The sequence below is a fragment of the Argentina silus genome, assembly GCF_951799395.1.
Source record: "Argentina silus genome assembly, chromosome: 19".
Taxonomy (NCBI): domain Eukaryota; kingdom Metazoa; phylum Chordata; class Actinopteri; order Argentiniformes; family Argentinidae; genus Argentina; species Argentina silus.
The window spans coordinates 347,599-365,098 of record NC_139673.1 but is presented as its reverse complement, the minus strand read 5'-3'; the positions used below and the strand labels follow the sequence as shown (position 1 = coordinate 365,098).

At 48.1% G+C, this 17,500-nt stretch overlaps 2 protein-coding genes across 2 annotated transcripts in view; both read left to right on the top strand.

The window, feature by feature from the left end:
• Positions 1 to 6,663, top strand: part of napba (N-ethylmaleimide-sensitive factor attachment protein, beta a) — a gene marked incomplete at both ends in the record, with an annotated part of 14,634 nt that extends 7,971 nt beyond the window's left edge. Inside the window, 2 exons of the mRNA XM_083691177.1 lie at positions 6,354 to 6,422; positions 6,511 to 6,663. Coding sequence (XP_083547303.1) covers positions 6,354 to 6,422; positions 6,511 to 6,663 — 222 coding nt within the window. The remainder of the gene's footprint in view (positions 1 to 6,353; positions 6,423 to 6,510) is intronic.
• Positions 6,664 to 9,365: 2,702 nt separating this feature from the next.
• Positions 9,366 to 17,500, top strand: part of cdc5l (CDC5 cell division cycle 5-like (S. pombe)) — an 8,734-nt gene continuing 599 nt past the window's right edge. The window contains exons 1-14 of the mRNA XM_083691158.1: positions 9,366 to 9,521; positions 10,062 to 10,165; positions 10,370 to 10,531; positions 10,659 to 10,786; positions 10,866 to 10,965; positions 11,606 to 11,824; positions 12,708 to 12,852; positions 14,453 to 14,647; positions 15,008 to 15,156; positions 15,982 to 16,282; positions 16,398 to 16,478; positions 16,588 to 16,833; positions 16,965 to 17,162; positions 17,309 to 17,500. The exon at positions 17,309 to 17,500 is cut by the window's right edge and continues 21 nt beyond it. Of these exons, the coding sequence (XP_083547284.1) occupies positions 9,477 to 9,521; positions 10,062 to 10,165; positions 10,370 to 10,531; positions 10,659 to 10,786; positions 10,866 to 10,965; positions 11,606 to 11,824; positions 12,708 to 12,852; positions 14,453 to 14,647; positions 15,008 to 15,156; positions 15,982 to 16,282; positions 16,398 to 16,478; positions 16,588 to 16,833; positions 16,965 to 17,162; positions 17,309 to 17,500 (2,265 nt within the window). The 5' untranslated portion in view covers positions 9,366 to 9,476. The remainder of the gene's footprint in view (positions 9,522 to 10,061; positions 10,166 to 10,369; positions 10,532 to 10,658; positions 10,787 to 10,865; positions 10,966 to 11,605; positions 11,825 to 12,707; positions 12,853 to 14,452; positions 14,648 to 15,007; positions 15,157 to 15,981; positions 16,283 to 16,397; positions 16,479 to 16,587; positions 16,834 to 16,964; positions 17,163 to 17,308) is intronic.

The window sequence follows — 17,500 nt, the reverse complement described above, 5'->3', positions numbered from 1 at the left end:
AGTAGTAATAGTGACCAGGTATAGTAGTAGTAGTAGTAGTAGTAGTAATAGTGACCAGGTATAGTAGTAGTAGTAGTAGAGACCAGGTATAGTAGTAGTAGTAGTAGTGACCAGGTATAGTAGTAGTAGTAGTAGTGACCAGGTATAGTAGTAGTAATAGTGACCAGGTATAGTAGTAGTAGTAGTAGTAGTAATAGAGACCAGGTATAGTAGTAGTAGTAATAGTGACCAGGTATAGTAGTAGTAGTAATAGTGACCAGGTATAGTAGTAGTAGTAATAGTGACCAGGTATAGTAGTAGTAATAGTGACCAGGTATAGTAGTAGTAGTAGAGACCAGGTATAGTAGTAGTAGTAGAGACCAGGTATAGTAGTAGTAGTAGTAATAGTGACCAGGTATAGTAGTAGTAGTAGAGACCAGGTATAGTAGTAGTAGTAGAGACCAGGTATAGTAGTAGTAATAGAGACCAGGTATAGTAGTAGTAGTAGTAGAGACCAGGTATAGTAGTAGTAGTAATAGTGACCAGGTATAGTAGTAGTAGTAATAGAGACCAGGTATAGTAGTAGTAGTAATAGTGACCAGGTATAGTAGTAGTAGTAATAGTAGTAGTAATAGTGACCAGGTATAGTAGTAGTAGTAGTAGAGACCAGGTATAGTAGTAGTAGTAGTAGAGACCAGGTATAGTAGTAGTAGTAATAGTGACCAGGTATAGTAGTAGTAGTAATAGTGACCAGGTATAGTAGTAGTAATAGTGACCAGGTATAGTAGTAGTAGTAGTGACCAGGTATAGTAGTAGTAGTAGTAGTGACCAGGTATAGTAGTAGTAGTAGTAGAGACCAGGTATAGTAGTAGTAGTAATAGTGACCAGGTATAGTAGTAGTAATAGTGACCAGGTATAGTAGTAGTAATAGTGACCAGGTATAGTAGTAGTAGTAATAGTGACCAGGTATAGTAGTAGTAGTAGAGACCAGGTATAGTAGTAGTAGTAGTGACCAGGTATAGTAGTAGTAGTAGAGACCAGGTATAGTAGTAGTAATAGTGACCAGGTATAGTAGTAGTAGTAGTGACCAGGTATAGTAGTAGTAATAGAGACCAGGTATAGTAGTAGTAGTAGAGACCAGGTATAGTAGTAGTAGTAATAGAGACCAGGTATAGTAGTAGTAGTAATAGAGACCAGGTATAGTAGTAGTAGTAGAGACCAGGTATAGTAGTAGTAGTAATAGTGACCAGGTATAGTAGTAGTAATAGTGACCAGGTATAGTAGTAGTAGTAATAGTAGAGACCAGGTATAGTAGTAGTAGTAGTAATAGAGACCAGGTATAGTAGTAGTAGTAGAGACCAGGTATAGTAGTAGTAGTAGAGACCAGGTATAGTAGTAGTAGTAATAGAGACCAGGTATAGTAGTAGTAGTAATAGAGACCAGGTATAGTAGTAGTAGTAATAGAGACCAGGTATAGTAGTAGTAGTAGTAGTAGTAGTAGTAATAGAGACCAGGTATAGTAGTAGTAGTAGTAATAGAGACCAGGTATAGTAGTAGTAGTAATAGTGACCAGGTATAGTAGTAGTAGTAATAGAGACCAGGTATAGTAGTAGTAGTAGAGACCAGGTATAGTAGTAGTAGTAATAGTGACCAGGTATAGTAGTAGTAGTAGAGACCAGGTATAGTAGTAGTAGTAGTAATAGAGACCAGGTATAGTAGTAGTAATAGAGACCAGGTATAGTAGTAGTAGTAGTAGAGACCAGGTATAGTAGTAGTAGTAATAGAGACCAGGTATAGTAGTAGTAGTAGAGACCAGGTATAGTAGTAGTAGTAATAGTGACCAGGTATAGTAGTAGTAGTAGAGACCAGGTATAGTAGTAGTAGTAGTAATAGAGACCAGGTATAGTAGTAGTAGTAATAGTGACCAGGTATAGTAGTAGTAGTAATAGTGACCAGGTATAGTAGTAGTAGTAATAGAGACCAGGTATAGTAGTAGTAGTAGAGACCAGGTATAGTAGTAGTAGTAGAGACCAGGTATAGTAGTAGTAATAGTGACCAGGTATAGTAGTAGTAATAGAGACCAGGTATAGTAGTAGTAGTAGTAGAGACCAGGTATAGTAGTAGTAATAGAGACCAGGTATAGTAGTAGTAGTAGTAGAGACCAGGTATAGTAGTAGTAGTAGTAGAGACCAGGTATAGTAGTAGTAATAGTGACCAGGTATAGTAGTAGTAATAGAGACCAGGTATAGTAGTAGTAATAGAGACCAGGTATAGTAGTAGTAGTAGTAGAGACCAGGTATAGTAGTAGTAGTAGAGACCAGGTATAGTAGTAGTAGTAGAGACCAGGTATAGTAGTAGTAGTAGTAGAGACCAGGTATAGTAGTAGTAGTAGAGACCAGGTATAGTAGTAGTAGTAGAGACCAGGTATAGTAGTAGTAGTAATAGAGACCAGGTATAGTAGTAGTAGTAATAGAGACCAGGTATAGTAGTAGTAGTAATAGTGACCAGGTATAGTAGTAGTAATAGTGACCAGGTATAGTAGTAGTAGTAATAGAGACCAGGTATAGTAGTAGTAGTAGTAATAGTGACCAGGTATAGTAGTAGTAATAGTGACCAGGTATAGTAGTAGTAGTAATAGTGACCAGGTATAGTAGTAGTAGTAATAGTGACCAGGTATAGTAGTAGTAATAGTGACCAGGTATAGTAGTAGTAGTAATAGAGACCAGGTATAGTAGTAGTAGTAATAGTGACCAGGTATAGTAGTAGTAATAGTGACCAGGTATAGTAGTAGTAGTAATAGAGACCAGGTATAGTAGTAGTAGTAGTAATAGAGACCAGGTATAGTAGTAGTAGTAATAGTGACCAGGTATAGTAGTAGTAGTAATAGAGACCAGGTATAGTAGTAGTAGTAGTGACCAGGTATAGTAGTAGTAGTAGAGACCAGGTATAGTAGTAGTAGTAATAGAGACCAGGTATAGTAGTAGTAGTAGAGACCAGGTATAGTAGTAGTAGTAGTAATAGTGACCAGGTATAGTAGTAGTAGTAATAGTGACCAGGTATAGTAGTAGTAGTAATAGTGACCAGGTATAGTAGTAGTAATAGTGACCAGGTATAGTAGTAGTAGTAGTAATAGAGACCAGGTATAGTAGTAGTAATAGTGACCAGGTATAGTAGTAGTAGTAATAGTGACCAGGTATAGTAGTAGTAGTAATAGTGACCAGGTATAGTAGTAGTAATAGTGACCAGGTATAGTAGTAGTAGTAGTAATAGAGACCAGGTATAGTAGTAGTAGTAGTAGAGACCAGGTATAGTAGTAGTAGTAATAGTGACCAGGTATAGTAGTAGTAGTAACAGTGACGTGTTACAGAGTACTGTAAGGATGTGGTCAGTCACAGTAACCTGCTGTAGTCACATGTTTCTTCAGGACACGTTCTATTGTGGACCAGCTGACCTGGTCAGTGTTTGGGAAGCGGACATTGTCTGTGTGACTCTGTCTTTCATTCTCCTCAGTGTAATGGCATTATTAGCCAACCCCATGTTGATGATGGTGGTCTCTTGCTCTCTGCTGCCTCCAGCTGGTCGTCTTTCTAGCCTGTGTAAAGTACATCCAGTAAAGACTCCACATGTTTATAAATGTAAGACAAAACAACATTAACTATCCATTCCTCTAAGCTCTGGAGATATGCATAGAAACCCTAAAGTTCCATGACTGTAATGACTGTAGAGAGTAGAAGACTAGGGAAGTGGTAACTTACCTCTTCTCATCTCTGAATGCTGGATAACTGAGGCCTCCGTGAAGCGGCTCAGATTCAGCTGGACTCGCTGCCCAGCTTCAGTCACTGTTAGGCCATGATTGAGTACATGGTCAACCAGAGTTGCACAGATTTCATTGGAAATATTGGCTCGCCTTCCTCTTCCTCCTCTTCCTCTTCCTCCTCTTCCTCTTCCTCTTCTTCCTCCTCCTCTTCCTCCTCTTCCTCCTCTTCCTCTTCCTCTCTGTTCTCCATGCTGCTCCATTTTCCCCCTGACACAGTCGAGGAACCTGAGGCCTCTTTTATGCTCTGACACCTGATTCAAGTATTTAGCCAGTTGGGTTTGAACAGGTGAGAGGTGAGGGGTGAGGGGTGAGAGGTGAGGGGTGAGAGGTGAGGGGTGAGAGGTGAGGGGTGAGGGGTGAGGGGTGAGAGGTGAGGGGTGAGGGGTGAAGGGTGAGGGGTGAGGGGTGAGAGGTGAAGGGTGAGGGGTGAAGGGTGAGGGGTGAAGGGTGAAGGGTGAGGGGTGAGGGGTGAGAGGTGAGGGAGACCAGTGGGGCATTTTGAAGGCCACTGTTTTCTAGGTAAAGAAAATGTGCTAAATTATGTGATTTTTAATTTTTTTCAGTTTTCAGACTTGTGTGCATGGTTACATTTTTTGTACAATGGAGAAAACTATTAACTATTAACTATTATAATTATTATAAATCTATATATATTTCGTCATTGTGTGTCTGTGTTCCAGCTGGGTTAAGGTACATGAGGGTTAAGGTATATGAGGGTTAAGGTATATGAGGGTTCAGGTATATGAGGGTTAGGGTTCCAGCTGGGTTAAGGTATATGAGGGTTCAGGTATATGAGGGTTAAGGTATATGAGGGTTAAGGTATATGAGGGTTCAGGTATATGAGGGTTCAGGTATATGAGGGTTCAGGTATATGAGGGTTAAGGTATATGAGGGTTCAGGTATATGAGGGTTAAGGTATATGAGGGTTAAGGTATATGAGGGTTAAGGTATATGAGGGTTAAGGTATATGAGGGTTCAGGTATATGAGGGTTCAGGTATATGAGGGTTCAGGTATATGAGGGTTAGGGTTCCAGCTGGGTTAAGGTATATGAGGGTTAAGGTATATGAGGGTTAAGGTATATGAGGGTTAGGGTTCGGGCTGGGTTAAGGTATATGAGGGTTAGGGTTCGGGCTGGGTTAAGGTATATGAGGGTTAGGGTTCGGGCTGGGTTTAGGGTTAATGTTAGGGTTAGGGTCAGGGTTAGGGTTAGGCTATATGATGATGTTAGGGTTAGGCTTAGGGCTAGGGTCAGGGTTAGGGTCAGGGCTAGGGTTAGGGTTAGGCTATATGATGATGTTAGGGTTAGGGTCAGGGTTAGGGCTAGGGTTAGAGTTAGGCTATATGATGATGTTAGGGTTAGGGTCAGGGCTAGGGTTAGGGTTAGGCTATATGATGATGTTAGGGTCAGGGTTAGGGCTAGGGTCAGGGTTAGGGTTAGAGTATATGATGATGTTAGGGCTAGGGTTAGGGCTAGGGTCAGGGTTAGGGTTAGGGTTAGAGTATATGATGATGTTAGGGCTAGGGTTAGGGTCAGGGCTAGGGTTAGGTTTAGGGTCAGGGCTAGGGTTAGGGTTAGAGTATATGATGATGTTAGGGTTAGGGTTAGAGTATATGATGATGTCAGGGCTAGGGTCAGGGCTAGGGTTAGGGCTAGGGTTAGGGTCAGGGCTAGGGTTAGGGTTAGGCTATATGATGATATTAGGGCTAGGGTTAGGCTTAGGGCTAGGGTCAGGGCTAGGGTTAGGGCTAGGGTTAGGGTTAGGCTATATGATGATGTTAGGGTTAGGGCTAGGGTTAGGGTCAGGGCTAGGGTTAGGGTTAGAGTATATGATGATGTTAGGGTTAGGGTCAGGGTTAGAGTATATGATGATGTTAGGGCTAGGGTCAGGGCTAGGGTTAGGGTCAGGGCTAGAGTATATGTTAGGGTCAGGGTTAGAGTATATGATGATGTTAGGGTTAGGGTCAGGGTTAGGGTTAGAGTATATGATGATGTTAGGGTTAGGGTCAGGGTCAGGGTTAGAGTATATGATGATGTTAGGGTCAGGGTCAGGGTTAGAGTATATGATGATGTTAGGGTCAGGGTTAGGGTTAGAGTATATGATGATGTTAGGGCTAGGGTCAGGGTCAGGGTTAGAGTATATGATGATGTTAGGGTTAGGGTCAGGGTCAGGGTTAGAGTATATGATGATGTTAGGGTTAGGGTTAGGGTATATATATATATATCTATAAATTGGACACTCTGCACTTCACTTGTTTTTCTCTTAATGTGTTGTTTGTCTTGTTTTTAATGATTGATGTCATGCTTTTGCTTTTACTTCTCTTCTGTAAGGTGACCTTGGGTGACCTGAAAGGCGCCTCCAAATAAAATGCATTATTATTATTATTATTATATGATGATGTTAGGGTTAGGGCTAGGGTCAGGGCTAGGGTTAGGGCTAGGGTTAGGGCTAGGATCAGGGTTAGGGTCAGGGTTAGGGTTAATGTTAGGGTTAATGTTAGGGTTAATGTTAGGGTCAGGGTTAGAGTATATGATGATGTTGTGTCTCTCTCCTCCAGCTGGCCATAGAGAAGTATGAGGAGATGTTTCCTGCCTACTCTGACTCCAGAGAGTGCAAGCTGCTGAAGGTATGCACCATTAGCCTGTGTGTGTGTGTGTGTGTGTGTGTGTGTGTGTGTGTGTGTGTGTGTGTCTCACCTCTGTCTCTCTCAGTAGAAGCTGCTGGAGGCTCATGAGGAGCAGAACAGCGAGGCGTTCACGGAGGCGGTGAAGGAGTTTGACTCTGTGTCTCGTCTGGACCAATGGCTGACCACTATGCTGCTACGCATCAAGAAGACCATCCAGGGAGATGCAGGAGACCTGAAATAGAGAGAGGGAGAGGGAGGGAGAGAGAGAGAGAGAGAGAGGGAGGGAGGAGAGAGAGGGAGGGAGGGAGGAGAGAGACAGAGAGAGAGAGAGAGGGAGGGAAGAGAGAGGGGGGGAGGAGAGAGAGAGAGAGAGGGAGGGAGGGAGGAGAGAGAGAGAGACAGAGAGAGAGAGGGGGGGGAGGAGAGAGAGAGGGGGGGAGGAGAGAGAGAGAGAGAGGAAGGGAGGTTAAGGGAGTGGAGGAGGGTGACGTCTGTGTGTCAGTGGGTCTTCAGTGTAAATACCTCCTCATGCATGAATTAGTTAGGGTTAGGTTAGGGTTAGGTTAGGATTAGGTTAGGGTTTGGTTGGGTTAGAGTTAGGTTAGGGTTGGGTTAAGGTGAGGGTTTGGTTGGGGTAGGGTTGGGTTAGGGTTGGGTTAGGGTTAGAGTTAGGGTTGGGTTAGGTTAGGGTGAGAGTTAGGGTTGGGTTAGGGTTGGGTTAGGTTAGGGTTGGGTTAGAGTTAGGGTTGGGTTAGGGTTAGGTTAGAGTTAGGGTTGGGTTAGGTTAGGTCAGGGTTAGGGTTAGAGTTAGGGTTAGAGTTAGGGTTGGGTTAGGGTTAGGTTAGAGTTAGGGTTGGGTTAGGTTAGGTCAGGGTTAGGGTTAGGTCAGGGTTAGGTTAGGGTTAGGTCAGGGTTAGAGTTAGGGTTAGGTTAGGGTTAGGTCAGGGTTAGGGTTATGTTAGGGTTAGGTTAGGGTTAGGTCAGGGTTAGGTCAGGGTTAGGGTTAGGGTTAGGTTAGGGTTACGTAACCATGTAACACCAGTCACAATGTCTCTACAAACTTCCCACAACGTCTCCTTGGTTACCGTGGTGTTAGACATTGTCCTGCTTCCTGTTTTAAAGCCTTGGGCTGCACAGATGTTTGTGTGTGTGTGTGTGTGTGTGTGTGTGTGTGTCTGTGTGTGTGTGTGTGTGTGTGTGTGTGTGTGTGTGTGTGTGTGTGTGTGTTACCAGTGCTGTCTGTGCTGTGCTTTCGTCTGCATGTTGCCATGGTGATGTGTGTTAGTTGTTATTATGGGCTGTCAGTCACATGTTTCTATGATGTCAATGATGTGATAAGATGATGTACAATAAAACATCTCCTGAATTAATGTTCCTGTGTGTGTGTGTGTGTGTGTGTGTGTGTGTGTGTGTGTGTCTGTGTCTGTGTCTGTGTGTCTGTGTGTGTGTCTGTGTGTGTGTACCTTACTGAACGTTCCTGTGTGTGTGTGTGTGTGTGTTTAATGTTAGTGTTAATTAAGTTATTAATAATTAAGTTATTAATAAATAATTAGGACTTTTTGTTTAAAACTGATCTAACCCATCAAAGTCACAACACAAATGAAAGAAACATTTTAGAAATAGTTGAACATGAATAACCACAATGATGATAAGAAGGAGAGAAGGGATACCGGTCTGTAGTTATGGACAGCAGGTGGGTCAAGAGTTGGTTTCTTGAGAAGAGGCTTGACTCTGGCTGTCTTAAAGGCCGCTGGGACAGATCCTGTGGATAGAGAGGAATTGATTAAGGTGGTAAGGAATGGAAGGAGGTCTTTGGAGATGGATTGGAGAAGGGGGGAGGGGATAGGATCGAGGGGGCAGATGGTTGCCCGCTTGGATGTGACCAGCTTTAGAACATCCTCAGGGGAGAGGAGGGAGAAATCTGATAAACCAGAGACTGGGTGTTGCGCAGTGGGTTTGGGAGGAGAGGTAGCAGTGTTGGTGAGAGGTAGAGGGAAGGAGCTGCTAATGTCATCAACCTTCTTTTCAAAGTAGGTGACAAAGTCATCGGCAGGAGGAGTGAGGAAAATGTGGAAAAAAGTTTCCTTGGCTTAGAGGCAGAGGATTGAATTTTGGAATGGTAGTAAGAAGCTTTGGCAGCTGATGCAGATGAGGTGTAGTTGAGGAGGAGAGAGAGAGAAGGTTTTAGATCATCAGGGAGGCCAGATTTTCTCCATTTCCTCTCAGCTGCCCAGAGCCCTATTCTACAAGCTTGCAGGGTTTCAGACAGGCAGGGAGCGCGTGGAGAGGATCGTGCCACCCTTGAGGTCTGTGGACAGAGAGAGTCGACGGATGAGGAAAGAGAGGACAGGAGGGTGGAGGAAGCTGCATCAGTGGATAGAAGAGAGAAGGATTCAACAGAGGGTAGGGAGGATAAGACAGAGGAGAGAGTGGTGAGTGAGAGGGTGCACAGGCCGCGACGAGAGGACACAGTGTGGGTAGAGACTGGTTGGGAGGGTGAGCATTTGAGAGGGAGGGAGAAGGATCCAAAATGATGGTCCGAAACCGGGAGAGGGGTAACAGTGAGACCAGACCAGACCAGACCCAGACCAGACTCAGACCTAGACCAGACCCAACCAGACCAGACCCAGACCAAACCAGACCCAGACCCAGACCAGACCCAGACCAGACCAGACCAGACCAGACCAGACCCAGCCAGACCAGGCCCAGACCAAACCAGACCCAGACCCAGACCAGACCCAGACCAGACCAGACCAGGCCCAGACCTCTCCCCAGTTTGTTTGCAGGTGAAACTGCAGCCAGCCCTGATGACAGCGGTGTTTCTGGTCCAGTGGCGCCGGGGTGTCGATCCTAGAGTCGACCACAGGGGCGGTAGTGCGCCCTGTCTGCCTGATGACGCACCACAGAGCAAGAGAGACGCGGGCTTCCTTCCGTCACGTTTCCTGTTCAGAAGCGCAGCCTCGTTCCTCCTGAAAACCTCCGACCTGCGTTGGTTTGGTCGTCTGCAGCTCGGCGGGACAGGACTGGACGCTGTTGTAACACTCAACCGTCAAGATGCCGCGAATTATGATCAAGGGCGGTGTGTGGCGAAACACTGAGGTATGTACACGGCTAATAGCTCCCTAGCTAACAGGGCTACCTAGCTGACGTTGCTGCCCTTCTCCCGCACCTCTGAGGCGGTCTGACTGGAGGCCCTGCGGCCGGGCGGCGGCCCCACCGGGCTGAACGACTAAGTTAGTCTGCTGGACTAACAGGAGTTTTCACTGAACGACATGGGCCATAGTTGGCTAACTAAACCGGTTCTGTCTAAACCCTAGAACCAAAACGTTCCATATTAAATAACGTCGTACCTGTTGTTTCTGATCAGAAGGATTCCCAGTCCTAATACTCGGCCAGATGATGTGCAAAGGGGTCCGTTTAATTGCTGCAACAGAGTAGAACAAATGTTTCATTATTAGTCGTAAGACATGAACTGAAATTGAAAAATACAAATCTGTTTGACATGATGATGCTGTGGAACGTGGATTAGTCAGACCCCACACGAACATCAGTTAATTGAACCATCATTACAGTCATGATGTCATAGTTAATGAGTGTTTTGAACTAGCTGCTGATGTGTGTGTGTGTGTGTGCGTGCAGGATGAGATCCTCAAGGCCGCGGTGATGAAGTACGGGAAGAACCAGTGGTCTCGTATCGCCTCCCTGCTGCACCGCAAGTCTGCTAAACAATGCAAGGCCCGCTGGTGAGGGGGGGCAGGGGTCCTGGAGGAGGGGGGGGGGGGCAGGGGCAGGGGTCCTGGAGGAGGAGGGGGGGGCAGGGGTCCTGGAGGAGGGGGGGGGGGGGGGGCAGGGGCAGGGGTCCTGGAGGAGGGGGGGGGGGCAGGGGTCCTGGAGGGGGGGGTGCAAGGGTGGTCTGGAATGTAGCTAACCCTAACGTGTGTGTGTAGGTATGAGTGGCTGGACCCCAGCATTAAGAAGACAGAGTGGTCTCGTGAGGAGGAGGAGAAGCTGCTCCACCTGGCCAAGCTGATGCCCACCCAGTGGAGGACCATCGCCCCCATCATAGGACGCACCGCAGCACAATGTCTGGAGCACTACGAGTTCCTGCTGTACGACACACACACCGCACCACACTACCGCACCACAACACAACACAACACACACATGCCACACACACCACACCACACACACCTGATTTGGAGCTCATTGTGTGTGTGTGTGTGTGTGTGTGTGTAGAGATAAAGCTGCCCAGAGGGATAATGAGGAGGACACAGCAGACGACCCGCGGAAACTGAAACCAGGAGAGATCGACCCGAACCCTGAGACCAAGCCTGCCAGGCCTGACCCTGTGGACATGGACGAGGGTGGGTACACACACACACACACACACACACTCTCTCTCTCCTTGGTGATTGGTGCAAATGAGACTCTGTGTGTGTGTAGATGAGCTGGAGATGCTGTCGGAGGCCAGGGCTCGTCTGGCCAACACCCAGGGGAAGAAGGCCAAGAGGAAGGCCAGAGAGAAACAGCTAGAGGAGGCCAGGTAACACACACACACACACTTTACATTTACATTGATGGCATTTAGCAGACGCCATTATCCAAAGCGACTTACAACAATACATTTGTTTAAGTAAGTGAATCATCTCTCCAATAGTCATCATAAGATAAAGTAATCAATGCTCAGACCAGGGTTAGAGGTTAGAGGTTAGGGCCATAGGCAGTCACAATGCTTTTTTTTTTTCTTCTTTATTATTATTTATTAACAGGAGAGAACTTGTACAGGGTAGTGGGGGTGAAGAGGTCTCTAGGGTTAGGGTTAGTACAGGGGGGTTAGGGTTAGATTGGTAGTGACTCTGCAGTCCTGACAGCAGTGGGAAGCTCCTCCCACCAGCGGGGCGCCAGGACAGTGAAAAGCCGTGACCGAGTGGTGCGGCTGCTGCATCCACGTAGAGGCGGTGGTGCCAGGCGGGCAGCTGAGGTGGAAGAGCAGAGTGACCGGGCCGGGGTTTGGGGGCTGACCATTATAACACACACACACACCATCAACACACACACACACACACACACACACTCTCTCTCTCCTCTCCTTAATGTTGGAGGGCCTGGTTGTTGTGACGACTAGTAGGACAGTGAAGAGACCAGCTGACCCTGATCACATGATGCTTGCCCCCCCTCCCCAGGCGCCTGGCGGCGCTGCAGAAGCGTCGGGAACTCCGCGCAGCCGGCATCGACGTCCAGAAGAAGAGGAAGAAGAAGCGTGGCGTGGACTACAACGCAGAGATCCCCTTCGAGAAGCGGCCGGCGGCGGGCTTCTACGACACCAGCCTGGAGGAGCACAGCGGCCTGGAGCCACACTTCAAACGTCTGCGCCAGCAACACCTGGACGGAGAGCTACGCAAGTCAGTACCCCACACACACACACACACACACACACACACACACCATCAACACACACACACACACCATCAACACACACACACACACCATCAACACACACACACACACACACACACACCATCAACACACACACACACACACACCATCAACACACACACACACACCATCAACACACACACACACACACACCATCAACACACACCATCAACACACACACACACACCATCAACACACACACACACACCATCAACACACACACACACACCATCAACACACACACACACACCATCAACACACACACACACACACACACCATCAACACACACACACACACCATCAACACACACACACACACACACACCATCAACACACACACACACCATCAACACACACACACACACCATCAACACACACACACACACACCATCAACACACACACACACACACCATCAACACACACACACACACACACACACCATCAACACACACACACACACCATCAACACACACACACACACACCATCAACACACACACACCATCAACACACACACACACACCATCAACACACACACACACCATCAACACACACACACCATCAACACACACACACACACCATCAACACACACACACACCATCAACACACACACCATCAACACACACACACACACACCATCAACACACACACACACACACACACCATCAACACACACACACACACCAACACACACACACCATCAACACACACACACCATCAACACACACACACACACACCATCAACACACACTCTCACTCAGATGTATGTTCCTCAAGGGAAAAATATGTTCCACAGCTAGAAAACACACCTGTCAATACTACTAGTGACTGAACTGTGTGTGTGTGTAGTGAGAAGGAGGAGAGGGAGAGGAAGAAGGACAGGCAGAAGATTAAGAAGAAGAAGGAGTCTGATCTCCCGTCGGCCATCTTGCAGACCAGCGGCGTCTCTGAGTTCACCAAGAAACGCAGCAAGCTGGTGCTGCCTGCCCCACAGGTGGGTGTGTGTGTGTGTGTGTGTGTGTGTGTGTGTGTGTGTGTGTGTATATTAGAACACTATACTGGGTAATACTCCCTTTATTACAACACTATACTAATACTGGTAATACTCCCTTTATTACAACACTATACTAATACTGGTAATACTCCCTTTATTACAACACTATACTAATACTGGGTAATACTCCCTTTATTACAACACTATACTAATACTGGGTAATACTCCCTTTATTACAACACTATACTAATACTGGGTCGGGCCTCCCTTTATTACAACACTATACTAATACTGGGTAATACTCCCTTTATTACAACACTATACTGGGTAATACTCCCTTTATTACAACACTATACTAATACTGGGTAGGGCCTCCCTTTGCTCTCAAAACAGCCTCAGTTCTTCGTGGCATTGATTCCACAAGATGTTGGAAACATTCCTTTGAGATTCTGGTCCATGATGACATGATTGCATCACGCAATTCCTGCAGATTTTTCAGGTTCACTTTCAAGCTGTGAATCTCCCGTTTTACCACATCCCAAAGGTGTTCTATTGGATTCAGATCCGGTGGCTGGGAAGGCCACTGAAGAACACTGAACTCATTGTCATGTTCATGAAAACAGTTTGAGACGACTTTTACTTTGTGACATGGTCCATTATCATGCTGGAAGTAGCCATTAGAAGATGGGTCAATTGTGGCCATGAAGGGATGCACATGGTCAGCAACAATACTCAAATAGGCTGTGGCATTCAAGTGATGATTGATTGGTATTAACGGGCCCAAAGTGTGCCAAGAAAACATTCCCCACACCGTTCCACCACCTCCACCATGAGAAGGTGTACAGGTGTTCCACCACCTCCACCATGAGAAGGTGTACAGGTGTTCCACCACCTCCACCATGAGAAGGTGTCCAGGTGTTCCACCACCTCCACCATGAGAAGGTGTACAGGTGTTCCACCACCTCCACCATGAGAAGGTGTACAGGTGTTCCTCCACCATGAGAAGGTGTACAGGTGTTCCTCCACCATGAGAAGGTGTACAGGTGTTCCTCCACCATGAGAAGGTGTACAGGTGTTCCTCCACCATGAGAAGGTGTACAGGTGTTCCTCCACCATGAGAAGGTGTACAGGTGTTCCTCCACCATGAGAAGGTGTACAGGTGTTCCACCACCATGAGAAGGTGTACAGGTGTTCCTCCACCATGAGAAGGTGTACAGGTGTTCCTCCACCATGAGAAGGTGTACAGGTGTTCCTCCACCATGAGAAGGTGTACAGGTGTTCCACCACCTCCACCATGAGAAGGTGTACAGGTGTTCCTCCACCTCCACCATGAGAAGGTGTACAGCTGTTCCTAATAAAGTGCTCTGTGTGTGTGTGTATATATATATATCTAATCTAGTAAACGGTGTGTGTAGATCTCGGATGCAGAGCTGGAGGAGGTGGTGAAGTTGGGTCAGGCCAGTGTGTGTGTGTGTGTGTGTATATATGTAATGTAGTAAGCGGTGTGTGTAGATCTCGGATGCGGAGGTGGTGAAGCTGGGTCAGGCCAGTGTGTGTGTGTGTATATCTATATATCTAATGTAGTAAGCGGTGTGTGTAGATCTCGGATGCGGAGCTGGAGGAGGTGGTGAAGCTGGGTCAGGCCAGTGAAGTCGCTCGTCAGACGGCCGAGGAGTCCGGCATCACTAACTCCGCGTCCTCAGCCCTCCTATCAGAGTACAGCGTCACCAACAGCTCCATGACAACAGGACTACGCACCCCAAAGACCCCTGCTGCCCAGGACAAGATCCTCCAGGTACACACACACACACTCTCTCTCTCTCTCACTCACTTTATTGGACAAACAAATATTTACATTGCCAAAGAATCATTTTATATATTTATATATTTAGATTTGATGAATTTATATATTATGCAGGTAAAAACAGTCAGGGAAGTGACGACCAATAGTAATAATGTAATACTACTGTAATATAACGCCACATTCTAGATTTCATCCAGAAAATATGGGATTTTTTTTAGTATTTGTTTTTCTTATAAATTCTTTGTTGATTTCTGAAACGTTTCGGGGGAAAATGACAGATCTATAATTTGACTGTTATTGTCATGAGGTCAGGTGACTCTCTTTAATGACATCATAACCCCGCCCCTCCAGGAGGCCCAGAACCTGATGGCTCTGACCAACGTGGACACGCCCCTAAAGGGCGGGCTCAACACACCGCTGCACCAGAGCGACTTCTCAGGAGTCACGCCCCAACGCACCGCCATCCACACCCCCAACACTGTCCTGACCACACCCTTCAGGTACACACACACACACACACACACCCCCAACACCGTCCTGACCACACCCTTCAGGTACACACACACACCCAACACCGTCCTGACCACACCCTTCAGGTACACACACACACACCCCCAACACCGTCCTGACCACACCCTTCAGGTACACACACACACACCCCCAACACACGTCCTGACCACACCCTTCAGGTACACACACACACACACCCCCAACACTGTCCTGACCACACCCTTCAGGTACACACACACACACACCCCCAACACCGTCCTGACCACACCCTTCAGGTACACACACACACACACCCCCAACACCGTCCTGACCACACCCTTCAGGTACACACACACACACACCCCCAACACCGTCCTGACCACACCCTTCAGGTACACACACACACCCCCAACACCGTCCTGACCACACCCTTCAGGTACACACACACACACACCCCCAACACCGTCCTGACCACACCCTTCAGGTACACACACACACCCCCAACACCGTCCTGACCACACCCTTCAGGTACACACACACACACACACACCCCCAACACCGTCCTGACCACACCCTTCAGGTACACACACACACACACCCCCAACACCGTCCTGACCACACCCTTCAGGTACACACACACACACCCCCAACACCGTCCTGACCACACCCTTCAGGTACACACACACACACACCCCCAACACACGTCCTGACCACACCCTTCAGGTACACACACCCAACACCGTCCTGACCACGCCCTTCATACACACTCTCTCTCTCTCAGCTGTTTGTGTTGTGGTTGTGTGGGGCGTGTTATCATGGTGATGTTCCTCCTGCAGGACCCCGGGTGCAGCGGGTTCGGAGGTCATGACCCCCCAGGGAGGGTTGACCCCCAAGGCAGCGCTGACCCCCGCCCCCGGACGCACACCGCTCAGGGATAGGCTGAGCATCAACGCGGAGGAGGAGCAGGACCAGGAGAGGCGTGGCAGGGAGCACCTGAGGGCGGGGCTACGATCGTTGCCCCTCCCCAAGAACGACTTTGAGATCGTCCTCCCGGAGGACGCTGAGGCTCCACCCCCTGACCACGACGCAGAGCACGGATACGTAGAGGACGCCTCCGATGTGGAGCTACGCAAACAGGTCACACACACACACACACACACACACACACAGTGTCTCATAGAACGGCCGTGTGATGAAATGATGGAATAGAATGGAAGTATGAAGGTGTGTGTGTGTGTGTGTGTGTGTGTAGGCTCTTCGGGATGCGGAGAGAGAGAAGGAGCTGAAGCTGAGACACACTGCTGTGCAAAGGAGTCTCCCCAGACCAACAGAGGTACAGATATCTCTCACACACTCTCTCTCTCTCTCTCTCTGTCTGAGCTGGAGTGGAGGCTGGGCGTATTGCCATTGTTGGGGTTGGTAACGGTTGCCATGGTTCCCAGGTGAACGAGTCGATCCTGCGGCCAGCGGGGGCGGAGCCTCTGTTGGAGCTGCAGGTGGGGGAGGAGTTAATCAAGCGGGAGATGATCACCATGCTGCACCACGACTGCCTGCTCCACCCCCCGGCCCTCAGCCAACCACAGCGCAGCAAGGCCCGGGGCCCCGCCTCCACATCCAACAACGCTGAACACATGGCCTACCTGGAGACACACCCCTATCAGTCAATCAGCAACGAGGAGCTGGCCCAGGTAACACACACACACACAAAGACAGGCAACAGAGATGGATTATTAAAGTGTGTGTGTGTGTGTTGCTACCCTGAAGCATTTCATGACACTGTCCTGTATGTTGTGTAATGACCATAATGTGCCCCCCCCAGGCGGGGGCGCTGCTGGCCCAGGAGATGGGCGTGGTGCGGGCAGGGATGGGCCACGGGGACCTGAGCATGGAGGCCTATGGCCAGGTCTGGGAGGAGTGCTACAGCCAGGTCCTCTACCTGTCCTCACAGGGGCGCTACACACGCGCCAACCTCGCCAGCAAGAAGGACCGCATAGACAGCCTGGAGAAGAGGCTGGAGGTACACACACACACACCACATACCAACACCACACACACACACACACACAGAGCTCTCTCTACTCTCACTGGAGAGATGCCCCTGATATGTGGTCTGATGTTGCAACGTGTGTGTGTGTGTGTGTGTGTGTGTGTGTGTGTGTGTAGATTAACCGTGGTCATATGACGTGTGAGGCGCGGCGTGCGGGCCGTCTGGAGCGCCGTCTGAAGGTTCTGCTGGGCGGGTTCCAGTCGCGGGCGCTGGGCCTGCTGAAGCAGCACCAGGACCTGTGGGAGCAGGTGGACACAGCCGCCACCGAGCTGCACACCTTCAGGGAGCTCAAGACCCAGGAGGACACC